The 25563-nt window shown below is 41.6% G+C and overlaps 2 protein-coding genes across 3 annotated transcripts; one reads left to right on the forward strand and one right to left on the reverse strand.

Moving 5' to 3' along the window:
- Nucleotides 1-206: 206 nt before the first annotated feature.
- Nucleotides 207-2989, reverse strand: LOC306927686 (putative transcription factor Ovo-like 1). The gene is made up of 4 exons (XM_079507513.1): nucleotides 2827-2989; nucleotides 2444-2655; nucleotides 1918-2107; nucleotides 207-1033 (listed from the first exon to the last, which is right to left on the reverse strand). The coding sequence occupies exons 1-4, from the start codon at nucleotides 2924-2926 to the stop codon at nucleotides 705-707; spliced, it is 831 nt and encodes a 276-aa protein (XP_079363639.1). The 5' UTR covers nucleotides 2927-2989; the 3' UTR covers nucleotides 207-704.
- A 5819-nt stretch (nucleotides 2990-8808) lies between these two features.
- LOC306927998 (vasodilator-stimulated phosphoprotein-like) lies at nucleotides 8809-25429 on the forward strand. Of its 2 annotated transcripts, none has more exons than XM_079507918.1 (12): nucleotides 8809-8900; nucleotides 13405-13579; nucleotides 18408-18585; nucleotides 19032-19095; nucleotides 19190-19547; nucleotides 19870-19997; nucleotides 20448-20493; nucleotides 20729-20763; nucleotides 21435-21518; nucleotides 23590-23656; nucleotides 23852-23909; nucleotides 24274-25429. In XM_079507918.1, exons 1-12 carry the CDS (start codon nucleotides 8872-8874, stop codon nucleotides 24309-24311), a joined length of 1260 nt encoding a protein of 419 aa, XP_079364044.1. In that variant the 5' UTR covers nucleotides 8809-8871; the 3' UTR covers nucleotides 24312-25429. The 2 variants fall into 2 exon arrangements, with proteins under 2 accessions (XP_079364044.1, XP_079364045.1); XM_079507919.1 differs by lacking the exon at nucleotides 8809-8900 and adding an exon at nucleotides 11825-11991.
- The last annotated feature ends 134 nt before the right edge of the window (nucleotides 25430-25563 follow it).

A 25563-nucleotide genomic window follows, 5' to 3' on the forward strand; every position in this document is an offset into this window, starting at 1 on the left:
TGTCTTTGTTGTTGAATGGTCATGCATAAATACGTCATAGATGACTGAAGTCATAGATTGGACCTGGTGGAGATAAAATGTGCTCCACCTCTGGTGAATAAATTCATTTGATAAGCTGGCAGGTTATCCATCATTGTGAAGGAGTATGCTATACGCACACCAGTCCTAATAGTGGTACCAGCTCACGGCAGAAACATCTAAAAAGAGTGGCCGCACACACTGATATCCAAAGTGCTGATTATTTAATAGGATGCAGAGTAGGAAAGTAGCCTAAGTAGGTTATCCATCATACCAGAACGACCAAAATAACTAATTGATTCCGATGGACACGATGGAAATGAAGATGACAGATATGATTGGGTCCTTGTGAATGTGAATACAGTATTGTCCACATCACCAATATGCTGTAAAGATGAAAATAAATAAATGTCACTGATTACATTTTCTTTACTTTGAGGGGTGTCCCATTTACAACTTAGCAGCAAGAACTAAAATAAAGCCAGTGATCTAACATAACCTATATTACAAAATAATGAATTAATACAATACTAATACAGGCTAAAAAGAAAGACGGCAACAATGATACAAAAAACAGCAAATGTAAAAAGGACATTACAAAGTGCAATAAACATGAGTATATCTCATCTCAAAACTCACATTCCTCTATTAATATCAATCTCCTTAAAACAATGTGAAATTCAGTCTCACATGAAGTATCCAGCCTGCGTCGAGTAGAGCAAATAAGGGTTGAGTTTACGGTCGGCCGAAACAAAAGATGTGGCATTCTCGTGGGCCTGGCGTCTGTAATAACGCCGTAAGGCCGGGCTTCCCGGGTGACACTGGCGCATGTGGAGGAAGTACTCGTCGGGGCGGTTGGAGGTGAAGCCGCAGTCCTCGCAGACGAAGATCTTGGAGCGTCTCTGGCGATAGGCATACTGCTGCTGCACGCCGTGAATCTTCCTCATGTGTGACTCCAAAGAACAGCGCTGCGTGAAGGCCTTGTCGCACAGCTCACACCGGTACGGACGGATACCTGCAACAGCACAAACATTGTTTAGGCCAGTAGTTCTCAAACTTTGCCTGCACCCTGTGAATAAAAGGCTTTAATTGTCTGAGTTTGCTCCAGTGCCTTCCTTCTACATATACCAGTCCCACTCCTGAGATGCACTGGAGCAGCCTAAAGTTGGCTTGAGTCTCGGTGCAACCCTGTTGCGCTTGTATACAGTATCTGCTATTTTTGAATAGCCCTAGAAAATATGAATAAAGTGGTTAAAATGATTGTGATGCTACATTAACTACTTTTAATGGGGACCCGATGGAACCCCCTCAAGGACCCCTGGGGGTCCCCGGACGCCACTTTGAGAACTTCTGAGTGGTTTAGTCAGTGTGTGTATGTGTGTCTAATGTCTATGCATTCTGCTTCTAGGAATACGAGATACTTTGCATATCTGAAATCCAGGAGCAGGAACAAGCTTATGAATGATACTGTATTGTGTGATTTTAGATTTTAACCATGTCACTTTGTGCCGTGCTATGAGCTTGTAGATCTGCTATTTTTTTCAAAATCTTGAAGATTTGTGCAAATCTTTGAATATACCATATTTTCTATATATATATATATATATATATATATATATATCTCAAAAATAATAACTCATATTTTGAGATGGGCGTCAGCGTCCGCCAGCCAAATGCAGATAATGTAGGGCCATAAAAAGGTTTGAGAACCACTGATAATAGAAACATAGGTTTTCCAGAAAACTGTAAGGATTTAGAAGGCTTTTGTAGAAAGGGCCTCAGGTCTTATTGGGACATGCACCAGACCAGTTTAAAACCTTGCTTGAGGCACAGTGGGAACCGTCTTTGTTCATTAATGACAGTCAAAACACATTGTGTAAACCCGGGTGTGTCCCTCACCTGTATGCGTACGCATGTGCCTCTTGAGGTCAAACGTGTCGTTGAACCCCTTGCCACAGAACCTGCACGGGTGTCTCTTGACGAGGCTGTGGCACTTGAGGTGCCGCGTCAACATGCGCTGCAGGGGGAACACTTTATGGCACACCGCACACAGGAAGTCTCCGGCGCCAGGGGACGAGCGTGGCCGGGACTATAGATGTGGGAAAGAGAGTAGTGGCTGTGTTTTAAATCGGCACACTTAAAACTAAAGCGATGAAACACATTTCATTGAACTATTTATTGCAAGTCAAAAATTGAAGGTTCAATAAATGTCTTCTTTAATAAAAGCAACAGAAATAAAGGTGGAGCATTTTTTGTTTTAAAGATGCATTTGTGTTTGTAAACTGAAACAAATATTAGTCAGATTACAGATATATATTATTATTATTTTTGATCAGGTATAAATTTAGCAAGCAACTGATTTGGACTTTTCTTTTTCAGAAAAGCGAGAGCAGAAGTCAGCCCAACACATTTTAGACAAACATACCTTAGCTCGTGTTGCAAGTGCTAGTGCATTAGGGTGGTAGAAGTGACCCTGAGGCAGCATGGTGGGCCAGTCCAGGCTTGTTTCTGCTGCTGATCCTCCTGGTCCTGACAGTGGCTCTGGACCTTCAAGGCCCGCTGTCTCCACAGACTCTAATGGCTGAGTGAGAGAGGCAGGCTTCGGAGCACCAGTGTTGGTGAGGATCTGCTCATTGGCTTTCCACAAAAAGAAACCATTTAAATTGTTTAATATAATATTCCATTTTTGGTTGATAATTTAAATTGCATGAATTTACATAATTCAGAAAATCGCAAGGCATATGGTCCCAAACTGATAACATTATGATTATGTTAAAAATGGACATTGCTTAACTCTGATCATCTCACCTATTGCATTATCCTCCTTCCATTCAGAGTGCTCTGGCTCTTTCCATTGCCACGCTCCACAAGTTGCCTGCTTCTTTTTAACAAGGAACGACCGTGGCATCCTTGCGACCAGTTCCACTTCTACCTTCCGATTATATTTCCTTGGTTCTGATCGGAGACACTGTGCTCGAATGCTCCACCACTTCTACTTTGTGATCAGCTTAAAAAAGGACCGGTCTAGATATCACCTTCCCTCGAGCTCAACAACATCCCAAGTTCAACTTGCAACCAACCCACGAGATAACCCAACAAAAAAAAATCACTGTGCTCATTTACATAACACTCTCTGCGATGAGTGGCGAAGACATGGATTTCAGGGGGAGGATGGTTGGGTGTTTTGACTGGTGCGCACCTGTGCTGACTGTGTGCATGTGCCTCTTTAACTGGTCCCCCGCTGGTTTTGCATGTCAGGCATTGAGAATCCGGGGTCCTGCGCATTCAAGTGGCCCTCGGCATGCAAATACGGGCTCCGGGCCAAGCCCTGGTCCCAGACAAAGGGCACGGTCTGAGTAACAGGAGCATACACAGAGGAGCCACAATCTTAACTGCTAGGTAAATCAGCCATTTCAGTTTTTTTCACCTCCTGTTGTTTTAATTGTTCTGTGGGATTAAGGAGCTTCAGAAAATGCGGACAAAGGCCATTCAAACGCATTGAAAAGATGTCAAGCATATACCTTTTTACTCTGTTTACTCTATTGTCTAAGTAATGGCATTCACCATCCTCGTGGATTGTTACTACACCACCCCACACTGCTGTTAAGAGTACACAATCTAGATATTTCAGGTGCAATGTCGAAATACATATGTGTCAAATCCAGCATTGGTTAATGCAGTTTAACGTTTATCAGACTGCATCTCTTTTAAATATGAAATAAATTGATAAAGCCTAATCATGCTCAATACGTTGTCTGAAAACAAGGGGGGGGGGGGAAGGGGGGAAAGAATGCTGTTGAAGAATCAAAAGTTAAAGCTGTCCACCTTGTCAGTTGTCTAATGATCTGTGTGGCAAAGTAAGAGAGCGTGCAAATGAGTGAGAGAAGAACATGCATGTGTCTTATTTCACTGGATTCTGCATGGCAAATGCAGCTGCTACCGGCGGCAACTAAACCCCATCATGCAAATGAATACCAACAGAGGTCACTCCAAGAACAGCCAACCCATCAGACAAATTATACAATACCTATTGCGCTTAGTGTTTTATGTATACAGTAGGCTACATGTATGCAGTGCAGCACGTGCTGAATGCCATTGCTTTTATCCTGTGTCCGCTGCCTCAATTTTGAGATTATTGTACAGATTGTTATCTGTTGCTTTTAATCGTTTGAACTTTGAATGCTTTATGCGGTTTTAAATCATACTGCTTTATAATTCATAAAACTGTATGAGAAGTGCTATAAATAATATGTACACTACTAGGCACGCATACAGTATGTACATTTTATGTAGCACATTTATGTGTGTGTGTGTGTGTGTGTGTGTGTACATTATATTATGAAGGTACTCAAGAACGATCTGCAATATATTGGATTGCCATATATATATATATATATATATATATATATATATATATTAAACCCAAAACCTCCCAAATAATTGATGTTAACATTGGCATTACTACAACTACTGACAGGAGACTGTTGACTGTACTGTGTCATGCTGCCGTCCGGAGCTGCGCTCTAACTGTATGCAAAGTCCCATCCCCCTGCTGCAGCAGCATGGAAATCAAATGGTAAAAAGGCAAAGGCCAAAGAAATCAGCTCAGTACGCTCATCAAAAACAGCCAACAGAATGACTCTCTAATCCCACTTAGGATAGAAACCTCAAACATTTTAATTGAAAGGCCCCCCAGTTTGACATGCGTTAAGCCACGGACGCCCGCTTTGATACCACTTTACAATCCTCAGAAATGGAACCATGTGACCACTCTCAGAGTTACAGAGCCATAAGGAAAAATGTGGTTGCTGATCATCAATAAATTAGCTGGGCCCCCTGGAACCCACATATTATCACATATCGAATTTGAAGATTAAAATGATGGGTAACACGCAGATCCGACACACCAAAGGTCCGAAGCGCGGGGAGGGGACTTGCGATGCAATGTGAAAATGCGATGGTCCGACATGCCCATTATAAATTATATACACATTATCATGTTTTACAACATTTTAACACAAAGAAAACACATAAATGGTACCCGCCTCCGGCATTTTTAGCCATGTGATCTTTCTAAGCAATGGCCAAAATGTACCTACTATACCATACTGTACTGTTTTGTATTGGAGGTGACACTATAGACACAAACAGACAAGGCTGTACTAGTGACGTCAACTTCAATACATTAGACAGAGGAACAAACAGTATAGTTACTGTTTGTATGAGCAACAGGCCTGAAAAGCTACATTTACCACATTTGTTTAACTAAAAGATGGGTCAATATTTAAGAAAGAAAGAAAGAAAGAAAGAAAGAAAGAAAGAAAGAAAGAAAGAAAGAAAGAAAGAAAGAAAGAAAGAATAAATATAGCCATGACTGAGGAATAGGCCTACATAGACAGACAGAGGAGGAATTATTGATGGCTGTTAGCCTGTTACGTCAAAGCCCAAAATGACCAAGAGCCACACACAGGGAACACATGCTGTTCCCTAGCTGTTACAACTCACTGCCTATAATGGCAGACACAACACAACACAGGGAACACATGCTGTTCCCTAGCTGTTACAACTCACTGCCTATAATGGCAGACACAACACAACACACCATACAAACTAGCATTCAATTTCAAGCAACTACAGCTTGAATCACATTTGAATACCGGTACACCCAACATACAACACAAGCAGCAGCAGCAGCAAAGAAAAGTTCAGGACTTCCTACCTTGAGCAGTCTTCTACTTGACTGAATCAGTTGTTAATAGAGCAGGTTTCAGGGTCCGGCATTCACAGCTGTATATAAAAACGGACTTTACAAGACTGAGAAGAAGCTTAGCTTGATATGGTGGCCATGCCATTCAGAATGCTCCATGCAAGCGAGGGTGGTCCCCCTGCAACATCTCTGCCAAGATGTCAAGACTGTTGCCGCCTGGGGTCATCACCTTGGCTCTTGTAGCCTTCTTCTTTCGTCGATCATCAGATGACAAGCTTAATCTCATGCCATAATTAATAATTTTCTCATTAATGTCTACTCTATACAGAGGACAGGTGGTGTGATCGGGTTTTGAAGCAGCCAACCCCAGTAAGCAGTCGGTTCAGCAGGGTCCATTGCCGGCATGGCAGGTATTCTCCTTTGATGCCGTCTCCCGGGTCCCGGATGTAGCGTTTGGGCTCAGCTGAATCCCACACCTCCTTGCAGGATGCCGACATCCATGCCTTTGAAGACAGATCCTCTGCAATAGAACTGAGCATCTCTTGCGCGCCTTGTTGTATGGGTGGCGTGACTATATGGTTTCTTGGGTCTGGAGTAGGTTGGGACGAACACCATAAGCCTTGAGTGTCTGAAAGAAAGAAAGAAATGTAGGTGATTAAGAGTCACATACTGTACATACATAATGTAGATGGCATATGACGTGACTGTATCTCATATCAACTTCAAGTACATACTAGACTTAATTTGATGGCCATGGACAAATATCCTAACATTGATTAATTTATTGTGTTCTGCCCTATGGCTACCTAGCCCCTCTAGCGGGCAACATACTAGGCTACTGTACTGCTTTATGGCCACAGCTCCTCTGGGGGTGAGATTTTACCTAGGTGTTATATACCATTCTGTTTTGTAAATTGTCATTCTGAATCTGGTTTGCAGCATCAGAATTACTCTCCTCACACAGGACCTTGGGAGTTATGAGACTGTAAGTTTATGTTGTTTAGTTTTGTCAAAATGTTTGTACTGTGCCAGCAAAGGGCATCTAACTCTTTATTTGTTTCAAGAAATTAGAATCAGAACTAGCCGCAATTTGCAACTCTAGATTTTTTTATAATGGGATGAATCTAGAGTTGCAATACCCTCCATTGACTCCCCATTCATCCAATTTGCGTTTGCGATCTGCTTGTATTAAACAACGTTAAACTCAACAAAATTGCAGCTCTAGGCCAAGCTTGAATTATCCTCTTTCAATCTGCCGAGCTTTTGTTTCATAAAAATCCACCATAGACATGTTATGAGCTACTTTCTGTCAAGAAATTCTGTGCAGGTGATTCTTCTTCTAAGTGTTGGAGTTTGGAAGCACTCGTTTTTATTAACGGGTCACACTGCTGCCTTCTGCATTATGTGCAAATTCGAAACGGGTGGTACGCAGGGCCGTTCAGTGATTTTGACGAGTGCTTCCAAACTCCAACACTTAGAACACTCCTGAATGAAGTGTCTGGTGCTGGGAGTCTGGTGCAATGCACTGGTCCTGGCGGTACTCCTGGTGAGAGCAGGAGTGGACCTGGTGAGACACAGGAGGGTCCCAGACAGGAGTCAACCCACAGAGCCTAGTACCTCCACATGCCAGAATTGTGCCTCCCAGTCCCGGCAGAGTAGTTCCGGAGTGGATCCAATGGATTGTGTGGCCCTGGTCTTTCCCTAGTGGGTCTGATCGAGGGTAGCTACTGGGACGTAAGTCGGGACTTGATCACCCCGGCTGGGTCACCCGATGTGAGGGGTATGATGTTCGCAAAACCCGAAACCCTGATGACCTTGGGATACATCACTGAGGATACGTCCCAGTTGCATCCAAGCGATGTATTTCCGTTCGTTCAGAAAAAGAATCACCTGCACAGAATTTCTTGACAGAAAGTAGCTCATAACATGTCTATGGTGGATTTTTATGTAACAAAAGCTCGGCAGATTGAAAGAGGATAATTCAAGCTTGGCCTAGAGCTGCAATGTTGGTGAGTTTAACATTGTTTAAAGGACCTATAACATAAAATTCAACTTTTTCAATTTATTTTGTGTATAGAGTTGAATATAGCCCGTCTCCGGACCCCCCGGGTTGAGCTCCTTTGGACCCCTACCACGTAGGGTCCGGTATCACCGGCTTCAAGCGACATGGGATGCAATCTGATTTACCCTGACTTAGCCCTGTGCTGCGCTGTGGGTGTCACGCTGACATATTCCAAACGAAGCATATGAACGCTATAGGAGACAACGGACCATCTGACCCCCCCCGCGAACGGCTCACAAGCCGTTAAGTATTTTTAATGTTTGTACGACCGTTTTGGCAGCTACCTGCGACAGAGGCAGGAACGCGCAGATAGCCAGTTCCGGCGCTCTGTCGCAGGTGATGGAGGCGGTACAATAGGATGTCAATAAGGAAGTCAAGGAAGGAAGGAAGAGAGCTGCCAAAACGGTCGTACAAACATTAAAAATACTTAACGGCTTCTGAGCCGTTCGCGGGGGGGGTCAGATGGTTCGTTGTCTCCTATAGCGTTCATATGCTTTGTTTGGAATATGTCAGCGTGACACCCACAGCGCAGCACAGGGCTAAGTCAGGGTAAATCAGATTGCATCCCATGTCGCTTGAAGCCGGTGATACCGGACCCTACGTGGTAGGGGTCCAAAGGAGCTCAACCCGGGGGGTCCGGAGACGGGCTAAGTTGAATATAGAGTTGCAATACCCTCCATTGACACCCCACTCATCATATTGCGTTTGCGATCTGCTGGTCTTAAACGACGTTAAACTCACCAACATTGCAGCTGTAGTCCAAGCTTGAATTATGCTCTTTCAATCTGCCGAGCTTGTTTTTCATAAAAATCCCCCGTAGACATGTTATGAGCTACTTTCTGTCCAAAATATTCCAAGTGATATTCCTGCCGTAATATTCAACCTGCCGTAAAACAAGACGTGTGGGAGAGCGCTTGTTTAATAGAAGGCCGTGTGTGACGGGGCGTCGCGCTGCGTCGGCCTCTTCTTTGGGTGTCTTACCTGTGCAGGTAAGATTCTATTAAACAAGCGCTCTCCCACACGTCTTGTTTTACGGCAGGTTGAATATTACGGCAGGAATATCACTTGTGGAATATTTTGGACTATGTCTACGGGGGATCTTTATGAAAAAAGGTGAGTAGTCTACTTATAATGCCGCTGCAACGGTCTGGGCATAGAGTGACTTAGCCCTGAAACATGACTGCCATGATAATCATGATGATTATCATGGCAGTCATGTTTCAGGGCTAAGAGTGACTATGGAAATGTATGTTTATCACTATCCCGTCTCCGGACCCCCCGGGTTGAGCTCCTTTGGACCCCAAGTCATCAAAATGTCAGAAAACTTTAACGTAGGGTGCCGAGAGGGGCTAGTTTATCACTATCAGTGCATTCCATGTTGCAAAAAACAACAACATTTCAACTGCATTCCCATATGCTATGCACACAGCACCGAACTCCTTCATGCCGGTCTGTTAATTGTTTCAATTCTCAAACACACACCCGTACTGTATAACTCACCTGGAGAATAAACACTCAGTTGGAAAGGAAACACCAATCAATGCAGTTTGTCACGAACTGTCACAGACAGAATTAAGTCACAGTTGCGACTCGGCAGTTCACTCTCAGACAGCACTGCCACTGAGCACTCATCACAACTCTACTGAACTTCCATGACTTGTAATGTTGTTTATTTCATTACCTCCAAATATTATGGAGCTTCTGCTTCACTCGGCTTGTAATGGAGACTTGTGTTGTGTGTTTACAACGGGTGTGGGGGGGAAAGGGGCGTGGCAATTGGAGGATTTAAAGAGCCCGCTTGTCCGCTTGAGTACAGTCTACCAATAACCTGCATTATCAATTAATCTGACAATAACACATTATTGTATGTCTCAATTTGCTCTCCTTTTTCTTTTCTTTTTTTTCTTCTTTTTTAAGACTATTGTGCCCTTTTGGATGTTGCAGATTATTTTGTGGACAGATTACACTCATTCAGCATAATCAAACAATGTTTGTATTTACAATACAAACTATAACATAACAGTGTCATTCACTTCTTTAAACACCCCAATCGCCCAGGACGAAGTTCACCGTCCTTTCAATTAGTAGCCTAACACCCAGTGCCCAGGACGAAGTTTTATCCAAAATACGAAGATTATTGATATCAAAGCCGATCTGGGCCCTAGTGGTAAGAGGGAGGACTGCAGGTGGACCCGTGGATTAATGACGAGGAAACCCCGTGCAGCTGGGCTTTAACATTGGGCAATCGGAGTGGCTATAACTGGCTGTCGATGGTGTCGTAATAAAGATTACATACATAGAGGCATTACCTTTAATCAACCCAACACTGAATGCCTATATATGAATGCCTATATGTACTACTGTATATGTAATTTGTAAATTGATGAGTAGTAGCCTATACTGTGGTTACTTGGGTTGTTTTATGCGTATGCCGTAGCTGCATGATTTGCTTTACAGAGCAATGGAGAAAAACATGATTTGAGAGTGACGTAATGAGGTAGGTTTCAGATTACATATGCCTTGCTTTTATTACGTCACCATCGAGAGCCAGTTATACCCCGGCATTGGTACATATCTTCATGCCCCTGTTTGTTAATTTGGTTGGAAACCCATTAAACTACCATACTAGTACTTCATGGTTGTCTAGAAGAACATAGATATATTAATATTTATATATTTATTCCATGTAATTATTTATTGCATTGTGTATTCTTCTAACTAAAAATACCTTGTTGAAATGCGGTGAATAAACTACAGTTCACTTTCCAGCCTTGTTGCATCCTTTAACAACCAGACCTAAGGGAATGTAACAGATGTCCATGAAATTATACCTGCTTATAAGACAGATATTTTTGCTTCATGCTGCAGGACTAGATTGTTATTACAAAATGTAATGAACTGTCATCAGTATATTATAACATCAATGATATCAAAGAGCATCATCAGGAAACTAGACCCTTGTGAAATAATGTAAATTACTTTGGATTGATGTTCAGGCATGAGTGATTATTTTACTGATGTTTACTTATATATCTTATCTAAATTCTAAGACATTACCCCATAGGGGTCTATATATGTTGGCTATTTACCTTCCAAGAGCACTGCTTTTTAAAGTGTCGATTGTTGAAAGTGTTTGATAGAGAGATTTTATTTTATTTTGTATCTAACTTATACACAGTATACCAATGTTCTTTATATGGTATAAAATAGGTATTGTTGTTTTCTTTTTGAATGCAACAAATGTTATACAAACGTACTGTTAATATGTTCAACCCAGACTTCAGTCAATTGTATAATAATAGTATTCATTAACGTTGCCTGTGTACAGATAATAAACTATATTTGTTTGGTTTAAGTGGTTTTATGCTAAGTTGAATGTCGTGCCAATGCTTGCCCAGCAGGTGGTATCACATGAGAATAATGACACAATGACAAAATGTTTTTGAGCTTGTTCCTCATTTCACTATCTGAGGTTCTCAGCTTATACCCATGGAGCAACAGTGCAGGTGTGAGACACACACACACACACACACACACACACACACACACACACACACACACACACACACACACACACACACACACACACACAGGAAGGCCATAGAGTTAATCTGGAAGAGGCACCAAATGTACTGTAAACACACAACTCCCACAAAGGCATGGAGGGAAAGGGTGAGTTGGGAAGAGTTGAGAATCGCACAATTCTCCAGCAGGGCGAGATCCAGAACTAGTGTTAATTAATCCATTTGTGACACAAATAGTGCACAAATAGCCAGTAACCAAATGGACTGTGAAAGGTGTGGTAGGTCCATTCGGTTATATGTATTCACTCTCAGAGTGAAATGATTTGAACCCTGAGGATTCTGCAGTGCACGTGAAGGGGGGTTAAAGTGGCAATGAACATACAGTAATGATCATGCAGCCAACGCGCTACACGTAGAGATGAGACTAATGCAGGAGGAAGAGAGAGAGAACAAACGCAGTCTAGGAAGTGAGCAGCAGACAAGGTCAGAGGTTGTGGCCATGTGTTGGTCTAGAAGGGGAGAGAAAGGTGTTGCAGAGTGTGACAGCGCATTCGGCTCGACAGAAGGGGAACTGACGAGGAAAGGAGGAAGCAAGTGAACTTAAAAAGTCACTGACAGACGTAGATGCATGGTTGAGTCGAGCTACATTTGCCAGAAGACAATCACATTGCAAACATGGGGTGAGTACAGCTGCCGATATGGGCCATATTTTTTGTCTCTACTGATACTATAACGTGCCAGGCAGCTACTGAGCCTAGATTCAACCTTCATAAATCAGCCAGAAGACAGGAAAAAGGAGAAACAAGCATCTGTCAATGAGCCCAGCAACTATTCCAGTCTATCAGAGGGGTTGCTGGTAAAACATTACTTCATGCATTTCTCATAAGAATTAGATTGTTTGTCTGGAATTGAAAATATTTATCCATAAACAGGAAAAGGCTGTTGAAAAAGTATGTATCCTCATTGTTGGTATTGCATCCATCTTCATGGATTGTTATGTATCTGCAACATTGTGTGGATGCAGTCTTCATCGCGCTTGTCATTGCAGATCATGCAAATACATCTGATATTCATAATCAGTACAATACATAATACATATACACAATAATACACAGTACATAATCAGTACAATACATTTTCAACATAAATACCAAAAGTAGCAGATCTACAAGCTCACAATTTGTTGCGATATGATGGCCAGCTGTACTGTGTGTGTGTGTGTGTGTGTGTGTGTGTGTGTGTGTGTGTGTGTGTGTGTGTGTGTGTGTGTGTGTGTGTGTGTGTGTGTGTGTGTGTGTGTGTGTGTGTGTGTGTGTGTGTGTGTGTGTGTGTGTGTGTGTGTGTGTGTGTGTCTTAACTATAACAAAACCCAAAGGCAGCCGTATGAGAGTGTACTCAAGGTAACAATGTGTAGTTTTAGCCAGTCAGTATATCTCTACCTGGGACACAGAACCATATTAGGCGGTGTGGTGGTAAAAACACAGGAAGTGGTCAGAGCCTGAGAAACTCTGGGGAGGAAGTGGAGATCTTACAAAGGCTTCGTGTCTAAAAATGTAACCCTTGTCTTGTTGCCAAGACTACAATTCACTTTCACACAGTTTACACATTTTCACAATGTACGTGTATTACCGTAATACATGGCACTTTGAGCATAAGCCAATTATCAGCTAGCTTAATACAAATGCTAAATGACATCATATATGACAATCATAACAATGTTGTTGCATACATAATCTTTATCACAAATACTTGGGTCATTTTCTCCCCCTCTCCTGAAATATAAATGTACTGTAAATACACTTTTCGGATTTAGTAGCGATACTAATTTCCATCCGTAGTCCCCAGACAGTTAACACTAAACAATACTGACATACACCTGTAACAAGACATGAGTGGACAGCATACAAATACATAGTACATTTCAAACACACTAAAAGGAGAATTCTTTTTTTTTAGAAGAATAAGAATTGATTAAAATCAATTACTAGGGTAGGCCTACTCTAATTGTGGACTGAAAGTCATACGTGATCACATGGCTGGTTGTTTTTTAACCACTGTTTCATCCATTTTTTCTGTTTTATCTCCTGTGACAGTGAGTCCAGTATCTGCCAGGTGCGGGCTACAGTCATGCTGTATGATGACACCAACAAGCGTTGGGTACCAGCAGGATCTGAAGGCCCAGCCGCCTTAAGTCGTGTTCAGATATATCACAACCCTGTGGCCAATACTTTCCGGGTGGTGGGCCGCAAAATGCAGGCCGATCAGCAGGTAGGGTCTAACCATGCATACTAGCTACTACCGGGCAGAAACCTTGTTGAAAACGCTTACTTTTCATGAAATGGAAAAAAATAACCTTATTCCATTGCATTCAGTGCATTATCATTTAGTCACAATATCTTGTTAATACATTTGACTGGTTAAATATCTATAAAAACCCAGACATAGACAGACTTAAAGGGGAAAACCACCCATTTTCAACATTTTACTATGTCATTAATATACCTTAGAGCTGTTGTGTGGAAATAATAAAAAGCCCCCCCATTTTGTGTTTCCTAGAACTGTAATTATGAAAAAGATCATTAACATGGTGAAACACATCTTGATGACATCATCAAGATGTGTTTCACCATGTTAATGATTTTTTTTCAGACCTCTAGTTCTAGGAAACACAGAATGGGGGAACTTTTTTATTATTTCCACACAACAGCTCTAAGGTACAATAATGACATAGTAAAATGTTGAAAATGAGTGGAATGCCCCTTTAACTACTTTCAGCCTGGTGTATGTATTTGTCATTACAGGGAAAGATACACATTTTCAACATAAATACCAAAAGTAGCAGATCTACAAGCTCACAATGTGTTGTGATATGATGCATTGTAGTATAAAGTCGGGCATTCATTTATTTATGAAAAAAAGATGAAATATGGATGTAACCCTACATGTAAATGTTTTTGTCTAACAGTGACAATATGTAGGCCTACTGTGTGTGTGTGTGTGTGTGTGTGTGTGTGTGTGTGTGTGTGTGTGTGTGTGTGTGTGTGTGTGTGTGTGTGTGTGTGTGTGTGTGTGTGTGTGTGTGTGTGTGTGTGTGTGTGTGTGTGTGTGTGTGTGTGTGTGTGTGTGTGTGTGTGTGTGAAAACTGAAAATGCATAGTGTAGCGACCCTGCAAAAGACCTGGCCGTAACTTACTCATCCAAGGGAGCTAGGCTCTCTTTAAGTGGCTTGTTGCCTGCCGGTCTGCCGAGCTGGAGACCCGGGGTTCGATTCCAGCTCGGTGCGCGAAATGTTACATTGGTGTCAGAAGTGGTTGAGGACCTCTGGAGCATGCCCTGGCATGAGGGACATGAGGGAAGTGAAGCGAGAAGCGCGAGGGCATGCTTCAGAAAGGAGGTGGGTAGTGTAACGACCCTGCAAAAGCCGTGAAATGGCCGTGAAATGCTCCTCTTGGCGTTGCCTCTGCCGAGCTGGAAACCGGGGTTGGAACCGTACAGCTCTGTGCGTGAAATGTTACAATATTATTTTGTGTTGTTGCGTACATATGAACACAGCTTTGGTAGGTGATCCTATCTCTCATCAACCAAGCAGTCCTAGTAATTCTCACTGGAGTCAGAACTGCTCTCACTCTCAATTTCCCACTGTAATCTGACTCATCTCGTCAGACGCCCTTCACTCGGTAACGTGTCATTGTTCGGACCGCTCATTAGTCCGATCCATACTAACCATATCCCAAATCCTAAACGCACGCGGAAGCCACAGGCAGAGTCTTAACCGGCCACGTAGTCGGACTAAAGGCCTATTCATACTCCATTTTTAGGTGATAAGGTGACCACCGAAAACTACAACATGACATCACATGTGAGTTTCTTATCACGCGATGATAAGAAACTCACCGCTCACCCAATCACATCTCTCTGTTTTAGACCTATGTCCAGCTTTGTGTGTTTGTATGTACCAAATTTGAGATGATTCGATTGGCTGAGCATGGAATGTGATGTACTGTACTGTAATGTACTGTATGACGATAAGAGCACCTCTCACTTCACACGAGTGTGATTTTTACTATGGTGGTCAACTTATCACCTACAACTGGAGTATATGAATAGGCCTTAACAGGATGTCAGACTAATAATGTGAAGCCCCCCTTCGCACTCCCTGGACCCCTTCTTGCCACCTTCTCTCTCGATTGATGCTAGTAGCAACTGACCATATGGTTACTATATGCAGACATATCTTGGTCACTGAGTCATTGTCATTAGAGATGTCCCGATACTGTATCGGTATCGGAAAAGTATCGGATCAGCCCTTATTTGGTCATATCGGGTCATATCGGTATCGGCGAATATGCCAGTCTAACCACCGATCCGACACAGGGGTAAGCAGTTGACACTATGGCAGGTAAATACAATGTTGGGTCATGTGGAGTTTGCTTTGGAGTTGCCCAAACTGCAAGTGCACATTTGAGTGAGGAGTCTGCTATAAACACAACACGATATATATATATATATATATATATAGCTAGATAGATAAACACTATTCCCGGTCAGTGGACTTCAAAATAAGATCTTTTTTCTTTTTGTATTATTATAAATATTATTCTCTATCGGTATTCGGTATTGGTATCGGCTAACACAGAAATTGTGGTATCGGGATCGGATCGGAAACGAAAAAAGTGTATCGGGACATCCCTAATTCTCATGTTTTGTTTCTTTAGGTTTGTTTTTCTTGACCAAAAATGCATTTTAATTAGACAGATACCAGTTATTTAATTAGACAGATACCATGCAGGTTCATTATTTAGTTTCAATGTACAGTTGATGTTTAGAGAACATAATTTGTCTCAACAGAAGCTAGGTTCATAGTTTAACTGGTATCTACTATCTAGGCTTCTACACCAGTGGTTCTTAATGTGGGGACCGGGGAGTCGGGGACCCCCAGGGGTCCCCAGCAAAATTAGTTAATATAGCATCACAACCATTTTTAACCACTAAATTCATTTATACGTCAGCTATGCATAAATTGAAGATCTACAAGCTCACAGAGTGTTTGGAAGATTTTGAATAATTTTGATAATCTTCTCTTCGGGGGGTCCCTGGCAAAACATTTTCAAATACATATTAATGTGGGGGTCCTTGACATGAAAAGGTTTGAGAACCACTGCTCTACACTACTCCTTCTGCATGGGATTCTTTAGCCTGGCTAAAATACCCAGCCTGGCTAAATTATCGCTCTGGATAAGACTGTCTGCTAAATACCTAAAGTGTAAATGGTTTCAGTCTTCACTAATCTCAATAGTGCGAAGTAAGTGAACTCAAACCACATAGTGTTTCACAAGATAGCTTTGGGGAAGAAACAACTTTGCATATTTCTTAACTTAGTGTGAACTACTAGATCTACAGTATGAGGTAGGTTTAAAAATACCTTGTCGAAAGCAAATCCTTGGTGCAGATCGAGCTTAAGGCAGTGGTTCCCAACCTGTTCTTGAACTCCCTATAGCCCCTACAAATGTGTGCATGCATGTACGCACGCTACATTTAAGATTTCCAGACATGTTAAACACTTCAGCTCTACTGTATCTAATTATTGTATATTGTACGATGAACACAGAAAGTATCTGAGATAGCTTGTAGACATGCTATTTTGCACATTTTCTTTTATTGTTTTGAGACATTTAAAAAAAATACTTTCTGTATGATATGTTGTAATATAACTGATGGCCAAAATGTATATAGGAGTTTTGTAAGTTTTGTAATAATAATAAAAATCACAAAAAAAGTAACTAAAGTTTTCAAATACTGGTAATCGTAGTGAAGTAAAAGTATAATATTTGCCTCTGAGATCAATGTAGTGGAGCATGCATTACCAAGTACATGTGGAAGTTAGTGGTTATCTGATGGCATCATGACTAGCACCATGACTAAGTCTAACTTCCTGCTTTTCAAAGTATGAAATTAGTAGTTGAGGTTGTACTGTATTTTCTTGGCTTCCTGTGCTCCTCCTACCAACACAGTCCCTGCATCGTGCATTATGTTTGGAACCTTAATCTTAAAGCGTAGATGGTTCATATTTCATTAAAGTGCAGCTGTTAAATGCACACCAAAAGTAAATAAAGTGGGGAGAACCCATTAAAGTGGGTAAGATGAACCACTTTTTGCTTAAGTTGTCCTGGAAGCAAGGCAAAATGAGATGGCAGTAAAATCTAACGATCAACCTAGTTGATCCAAGTCGAGGGGTAAGTTGAACCACATGATATTTTAATGTTAAAAGCTTAAACTTGAACAGATAATGTATTCACTTATCGATAATAATATAATAACAGTTTTACCTTTTGCAAATAGTCTTATTTATTTGTTTATTTATTATTTAATCAATATTAAGACAATTAAATAAAGTTTGTTATTCAGAACCTTATATTTGCAATATTGTTAATACAATATTGCAAACTTCTCTTAAATGAGTATATACATGCAAATTAAAGGTCATTCAGTATAATTTGAGTAGCAAAGACTTATTAAAAAAAATATGAATAGTGATTCCCATTGACTCAATTTACCCCCGGACATTGGTAGAAATAGAATAAGCTACTTCAGACAATTTATTTGCAATTAATTGACTGTGATTGGTATAATATTGGCATGAGTGTAGGCCTATGTTGTTTTCTTTTCTCAATGTTGGGATGAGGCAGACTTTTAGCTGTTCAAACACAGATTCAAACTGTATAACATATATTTTGTAGTACAGTATAGCAAAGTATAACATAGGTAGGCCTACTGTTAGCCCCTTTTCTTTTCTTAAAAAAAAGAAAACCCCTTGACCCATCTTTGAAATTGTCTAAGGAATGTCACTTTTGGAGTGACATTGTGAGGTTGTGTTACTTTTCTTCACCAATATTTCCGTTTTTCAGAGACACCCTTGCTGGAGGACATTTTTGTTACTTTTGACCAAAAACGTCTCAGCTCCATCTAGTGGGCTTTTACTTGTATTGCAATCAGTTCAAACTTCAAACTATTGTGACACAAACATGGAAATTCACAGCCTCCAGGCTGCAACCTCTCAATTCAACTTTTTTTCTTGCTGTTTCTTCTTTTTGTGCCAGGTGGTTATCAACTGTTCAATCATTAAAGGGCTGAAGTACAACCAAGCTACTCCAAGCTTCCACCAGTGGCGTGATGCCAGACAGGTGTGGGGGCTGAACTTTGGTAGCACTGACGATGCCACTTTGTTTGCCAACTCTATGACGCATGCATTACAGGTGGTCAGCGGAACAGACTCGGGTAAGTACAGCAAAGTGAGGATTGGACTATACTTACTGATAGGTTTGGATTGGGTATATAGGGACACTGAACATAAACATGCGTACAGTATTAGGCCTGAAATAATTCATTTTTATTTCATTTTAGGACTTGTGAAAAGTGGGTCTTAATCCACCATTCATAATTAAAATAAATAATTATTTGCATTGAAAGGGGGGATTTCATGATTAACAAATGACAAAAGACCATAAAACAAAACATTTGGCACAGAAGCTCTGAGATTGACAAAAATTGTCATTTTTGTCTAATGGGGGTAACTTTCAGGGTACATCGGGGCCAGGGGTGCCTGCCGGCCTGGTGGCATATAGCCAGTTAGTGCAGGTGTTTGGACATATTATGTAGAGAATATAATAGCTCACATGGCTTGACAAGTGACAACAGACCCATTCACATCTGCTTTCCACCAGGCCAGTCGTCTCTCCCCCGTCCTAAGAGTGGACCCACTCCAGAGGAGATTGAACAACAGAGGAGGTATTTATAATATCCTTAACTATTCATCGGACCGCTATTGCCGTTCTAGATTCACTGGCCACATGCAGTTTATAAACTCAATCGTCTCACACAGACTAGAGCAAGAGAGGCAAGAGGAACAGGAGCGGGAACGCCTTGAGAAAGAACGACAGGCCGCGGCCGCCAGACAGGCAGCTGCTGCTCCCCCAGCTCCCCCAGCTCCCCCTGCTCCTGCGCCCCCCAGCGCCGGCCCCCCACCACCGCCATGCCCACCTCCGCCCCCTGCCGGGGGACCCCCACCGGCACCTCCACCACCTCCCATGGGAGGCGCGGCCCCACCAGCCCCACCTCCGCCCCCGTCCGGAGGGGGTGGAGGTGGAGGCGGAGGGGGTGGGGGAGGAGGAGGAGGGCTTGGTGGAGCCGGAGGTCTGGCATCGGCTTTGGCCGGGGCTAAACTCCGCAAAGTGGCCAAGGTATGCCGGGGTTTCCAAAAATGTTATTCTACATCAGTGGTTTTCAAGCCGCGACCCCCTCAAAATAATTATATTTGAACTGGGGACCCCCAACCATGAAAAGCACTCAAAATAAATATTGTGAAAACAGCAGATCTACAAGCTTACACCGCTTCATCGCGAGGCGTTGTGAACTTGTGAGCTCGGTTATTTTCAAAATGTTTGCCTCTTATATTATTTGACAATTTGGGGGTCCCGATCCACAGGTTGAGAACCACTGTTCTACAATACATGACCAGCCGTTGAAACGTAATAGCTTCATGCAATGTCTCTGTGTGCTTAGAACGAGGATGGAACGCCAGCCCCAGCAGCTTCCTCTCCAGGTTCATCTGGAGGAGGAAGAGGAGGTGGAGGAGGTGGAGGAGGTGGAGGAGGAATGATGGGAGAGATGAGTGCCATCCTTGCCAGACGGTAACTTAACCACTTAAGCCCTATTATATATCCTTAGAAATAGTTGGTGATCTTGCCTAGGGTGCCATGCAGGATGGCCCGAAAGGGACATTGTGAACGCAATCGCAATTACGTTGGCGTACATCTTCATCTGAATGATGCACTCTCTAAATTGTAAGAAAACAATGAGCGTGAAGATGAGCACGTAAGTAATGTAGGCACGGGCCATGAAAATGACTACTACGTCAGTTGGAAACTATAGCAATGACACGTGTGTTCCATTTTTGTGACGCTTTGCACCAGGTGCAAAATAGGGCTCAATGTACTAAACAAATATTGTGAGGATGCATTGGAATTGTTTAAAAAATGAGCAATCAATGTTTGATCAGTAGATATCTAAGGTTTTATGTGTGCACTGGAGCTAAGGCACAGTGTGTCTGAATGCTTGTGTTGTGTCTCTCTGTTAAATAGAAAGAAGGTTTCAGATCCAGTGCAAAAGAAGGCGGAACCCAACAATGTAAGTCTCCTATCAGTCACTTTCTGTTGATGCTCAAATCCATACAAATTGCTTGATGATGTTATAGTATTGCAGATACTGTATAGTAAAAAAATAAATAAAAATAACTTCACAATCTGCCCATACTAAACAATGGGCAGGACAATTGTCTCCACAGCAGCATATTTGTGATCACAATAGATTGACACATACTATGTTAACACATTTGTAATTTAATATTTCCTCTTATCTACAGGATATTTCTGAAACCAACAAACCCACCATGCCTGTGTAAGATTCAATTCCTTTAATTGTTCATGCTGTACAGTATGCAGATGCAGCCGAACAATCAGCTGCAGATATTTCAGTTAATTACAGAACACTAGACCGGTGTCCGGTCATAACGTCATCATGTCGTCATTTGGCTTGCTGGGCTTTTATGCCCATATATGGAGATTTCTGTATCTGTCTCTTGTGTCCCTTTATTCCTATATATGGAGTTCTGTGTCAGGCATGCCCAAATATGGAGTGTTGTGATGTCAGAACAGGCCAGCTCCATATATGGAGCCTGGGCAGGGGCCCTTTCCAGAGCCCAGGCAGAGGCCTTTTGTGGCAGTTCTGGATAACCGTGGGTCCGACCAACTCAACACCGGGCACTGCACTCCCTGTGGGGGTGTGGAACGCGTGTGTCGAATTTGAGGTTGGCGGGGCAAACGGTTATCGAGTTACGCGGACACATACAGAGATGTGGTGGATTTATAGATATTTCAGTATATTACAATAAACCATGCCCATGGAAATATGACACGCAAACATTAGCCAGTTTACAAGTGTATTGCATTGTGAGCTTGTAGATCTGTTACTTTATTTACTTATTTATTTTCTACTTTTAAAATGATTGCCCAAAATAGGGAAGCCAGAGTGAAAGTAGTTAATTTCGTTTTTTGCATGTTGTGAAACAGATCCAGGTCCCCGTCAATGCAGCAACGAGAAGTCAACCACAGTCCTGGCTCCACATCTACCTCGAATTCCACTTCTTCACTATGGTATAAACTCCTTATCTTGTCACAAGCATAGGGCCTTCTGCTCTGTGGCAGCCTGTGGCTACACAATAAAAATGATCAGTGTCTATTTTTAACCTCTGCTTGTGTTCAAATGAAATGTAACCGTATACATTTGTATGCTCACATAGTTACAAATGGATACATTAACAAACACTGAGGTTTTTGTATAATGCATGGAGTCAACCAGAATGGTTTAATAACTACACCCTCCAGAAAAACGCGATTATGCGATCGCATAATTCATTGCATAATCAGCCATTATGCGCTGATTATGCGGGGATCCATTTATTTCTAAAAGGGCGCATATTTCCCGCGATAATCGCATATGTCCGCGCTAATATGCGAATTATGCGGGGCTCGCTTGATTTCACAATCCCCGCATATTTTCGCATAATCGCAACTGTCCGCATATTCCGCAACTTTCCGCATATTCCATAAATTTCCGCATATTCCGCAACTTTCCGCATATTCCGCATAATCGCAACTGTCCGCATATTCCGCAACTTTCCGCATATTCCATAAATTTCCGCATATTCCGCAACTTTCCGCATATTCCGCATAATCGCAACTGTGCATATTCCGCAACTTTCCGCATATTCTGCAACGCTCCGCAAATCCCGCAATTTACCGCATATTCCGCATAATCGCAACTGTCCGCATATTCCGCAACTTTCCGCATATTCCGCAACGTTCCGCATATCCCGCAATTTACCGCATATTCCGCATAATCGCAACTGTCCGCATATTCCGCAACTTTCCGCATATTCCGCAACGTTCCGCATATCTCGCAACGTTCCGCATATTCCGCAATATACCGCATATTCCGCATAATCGCAACTTTTCGCATATTCCGCAACTTTCCGCACATTCCACAACTTCCCGCATATTCCGCAACGTTCCGCATATTCCGCAATTTCACCGCATAAAAGCGCAGAAAAACCCCGCATATTTAATCGCATAATCAAGGATTTTGGCCCGCTAAATCAAGGATTTTAACCCGCACAATCAAGGGTTTTTGCCCGCGCTTTTCTGGAGGGTCTATATAATAACATCACTGCACTAATTAAGTGCTTGCCGATGTGTTGCTACTAGTTGGTGAACATGTTTCGTGTCCTTAACAGGCCGTCCTTGTCAATAGGAATTTGCTCTAAAAGACTAGTGTATGGTCAGCCATGTACTTCTTTGGCAGTACATTGAGTACAATATTAGTGGACTCTGAGCTACTGCCCTATTGCGGTCTGTTGCCGAAAACGGCACAATGCCCACTGCTGTATCACTCTTTAGCCAACAACTCTCCTTGAAATTCAGTATTTTTAACACTCAAGATGTTCTTGACTTCGCTCCCCTGCACAGTACAGCTTGTGCTATGTAGAGGAGGTACAGAATGCTCTTCTGTTCGCTGTTGTGTTGTTTAGCTGAGTGCTCTGCTTAAGTATTACTCAAATTCAATATTCCACACAGGAATAAAGTTGCACTCCAATTTAAAAGGATTAGAAGACATCACCTATTTCTCACACATGACATGTATAACCAATTTATTTTCTGGGCCGTGACAGCCCCAAAAATAAACTGAAAATGAGGTTACTTAGTTATAGCCTATGTGACATATTTTAAATTGGAATGCCACTTTTCATTCCTTTGTGAACTGTTTAGACCAGCGGTTTTCAGAGTTAGCTGGTTCAGGGCCCACTTGGGTGGGCAGAGTGCATTTTCAGAGCATGTTAATTCCGACTTGGATCAAGCAGTATACTTCAAGTTACTATTCATCGGTATCACAATGACAATTGAACATTTTCAATGAACAATGATTTTTTTTTAAATATATATACATATTTTTTATATTAATGTTATAGCCTATTATCAATACAATCTTTTTTACCAATTATTTGGAGGCCAATTGCAATATCCTCATGGCCCACCAGTGGGCCCCGGCCCACAGGTTGAGAATAGCTGGGTTAGACTTTAAAACAGTTAGACTTTTTCCACTTAAATATCTGTCTATCAATGATTATTGTGTAATGTGTCAGCTCCTCTGTCCCTCTCTATCTCTCAGGAAGAAGCCCATGAACAAGGCCCAGTCCTCTGATGGTGGCCGAGCTGACATGGAACAATTCAAAAAGGTTGGCTAACCGCTTCTGCACAGGGCACTTCACAGCTCCTATTACTCTGATATCTGTTAACAATTCACACACTGCAACAAGCTTTATCAGCAGAAACCAACCCAAAAGGCATACAGGTTTGCTGTGTTTTTCCATGCTGTATAGGCGACTAGCTTATCTGTCTAATGACGTCTATTTATCTGTGTGTTTTTGAAGGACATCCTTGAAGAAGTGAAAAAGGAGCTTCAAAAAGTGAAAGATGAAATCATCACAGGTGAGTTCCAAGGCGGACTATAACACTCCATTTAAAGGCATTATTATTAGCCTTCGAATACCACATAAAGCAGTTATTACAGTTTTCTTTCTGGACATCGGGACAGAGTGGTCTATAATGACTGGGACTGAAAGACCTTTCCTCTGTTTCGTCTATCTGGGGGGAAAACACACCTTAATTAATCTTAATCTTAATCTAAACAACCATTAATTGTCATTAACATGACTAAAAGTATTATGTATTAAGTTATTATTTTAGTTTCCTCAGTGTCGTATTAAGGATTTTGTGTGTTATCATGTAAAAATGAAGCAGCTGAACTGATGTAAATTACATCCTATGCATGTTATTCCTCACTGTCTTCCAGCATTTATTCAAGAACTGCAAAAGAGAGTGGTTGAATGATCTACTTGCACATACATGCTGTCATCCAGCAGACATTCAAGATTCCACAAAGACCCAAAAATGGATATAATTAAAATATTTATTTCTTCTTCTTCTTCTTCTTCTTCTTCTTCTTCTTCTTCTTCTTCTTCTTATTATTATTTACCTCTAGTAACCTTGGCTGTTGGTAACTGCATATTACGATTTTCACATATGCTATGCTATTCAAGAACTGCAAAAGAGAGTGGTTGAATGATCTACTTGCACATACATGCTGTCATCCAGCAGACATTCAAGATTCCACAAAGACCCAAAAATGGATATAATTAAAATATATATTTCTTCTTCTTCTTCTTCGTCTTCTTCTTCTTCTTCTTCTTCTTCTTCTTCTTCTTCTTCTTCTTCTTCTTATTTACCTCTAGTAACCTTGGCTGTTGGTAACTGCATATTACATATTCACATATATGCTTATTTTAAGGGCGCTAGCCCCTCCTATGCACAGCTTTGTGTGTGTGTGTGTGTTTGTGGCACGGAATGTGATGATTTGATTGGCTAATGTATGATGATGTATGATGATAAGAGCATCCCTCACTTCACATGTGTGATTTAATTTAATTTAAATAAAATTTAAATGTAATGCGTATTGCGTACACTTACATATTATTAGGCCTACACCTTAGTACAAACTCAAGTAAAACAGCTGCATATAATGCACGGGTGAGGGACGGTAGTAGCAGTTGATTGTTTTAAAATTGTGTTTTTGTGCCACTTTTTTTATTTTATTTATTTTTTTACCACATACTACTACTAAATTGTGAAAATAGCTGAGATCTACAAGTGACATTGTGAGCTTGTAGATGTGCTATTTTCGCTCTTCACATGGGAGCTAGCTATGCTTTTGTACAACATGTTTAAAATGTTGAACCTCCAAACGGGGCATCATGCAGCCCCCTCGTGATCTTTGGCTCCCCCTCAAGGGAGGCCCAGACGCGGTAGGGAAAGGTTGCTGTATATATGTAATATGAGAATTTCCAAATGTATGTGCTTCTTTCCAGCATTCTACTACGTGCTGTGCAACAATATTGCACTTTTGTATTTGTATACTGCAAGCACCGAGGAACAAAATGGAAACTACTGTTTTAACGTTGATTTATTTGATCCTTCATAAAAAACAATACAGTCACAAAAGGTAGTAGAACACCTGTCTGCCACTGGATATCAAAGGTCTTTCCTGACTGCAAATATGGGTGAATAGAATAGCACCAATGCCCAC

Source organism: Electrona antarctica (assembly GCF_951216825.1).
Source record: "Electrona antarctica genome assembly, chromosome: 8".
NCBI classification, from domain to species: domain Eukaryota; kingdom Metazoa; phylum Chordata; class Actinopteri; order Myctophiformes; family Myctophidae; genus Electrona; species Electrona antarctica.

What these genes read in the sequence shown, in the direction of transcription:
- LOC306927998 (XM_079507918.1), top strand. Translation starts at nt 8,872, where the DNA reads ATGTCTACGGGGGATCTTTATGAAAAAAG. An exon ending in GAGATTGAACAACAGAGGAG is followed by an intron (nt 19,096 to 19,189) that starts GTATTTATAATA and finishes CGTCTCACACAG; the next exon opens with ACTAGAGCAAGAGAGGCAAG. An exon ending in AACAAACCCACCATGCCTGT is followed by an intron (nt 20,764 to 21,434) that starts GTAAGATTCAAT and finishes GTTGTGAAACAG; the next exon opens with ATCCAGGTCCCCGTCAATGC.
- LOC306927686 (XM_079507513.1), bottom strand. Translation starts at nt 2,926, where the DNA reads ATGCCACGGTCGTTCCTTGTTAAAAAGAAGCAGGCAACTTGTGGAGCG. An exon ending in GAAGGAGGATAATGCAATAG is followed by an intron (nt 2,656 to 2,826) that starts GTGAGATGATCA and finishes TTTTGTGGAAAG; the next exon opens with CCAATGAGCAGATCCTCACC. An exon ending in CACTTGCAACACGAGCTAAG is followed by an intron (nt 2,108 to 2,443) that starts GTATGTTTGTCT and finishes CCACATCTATAG; the next exon opens with TCCCGGCCACGCTCGTCCCC.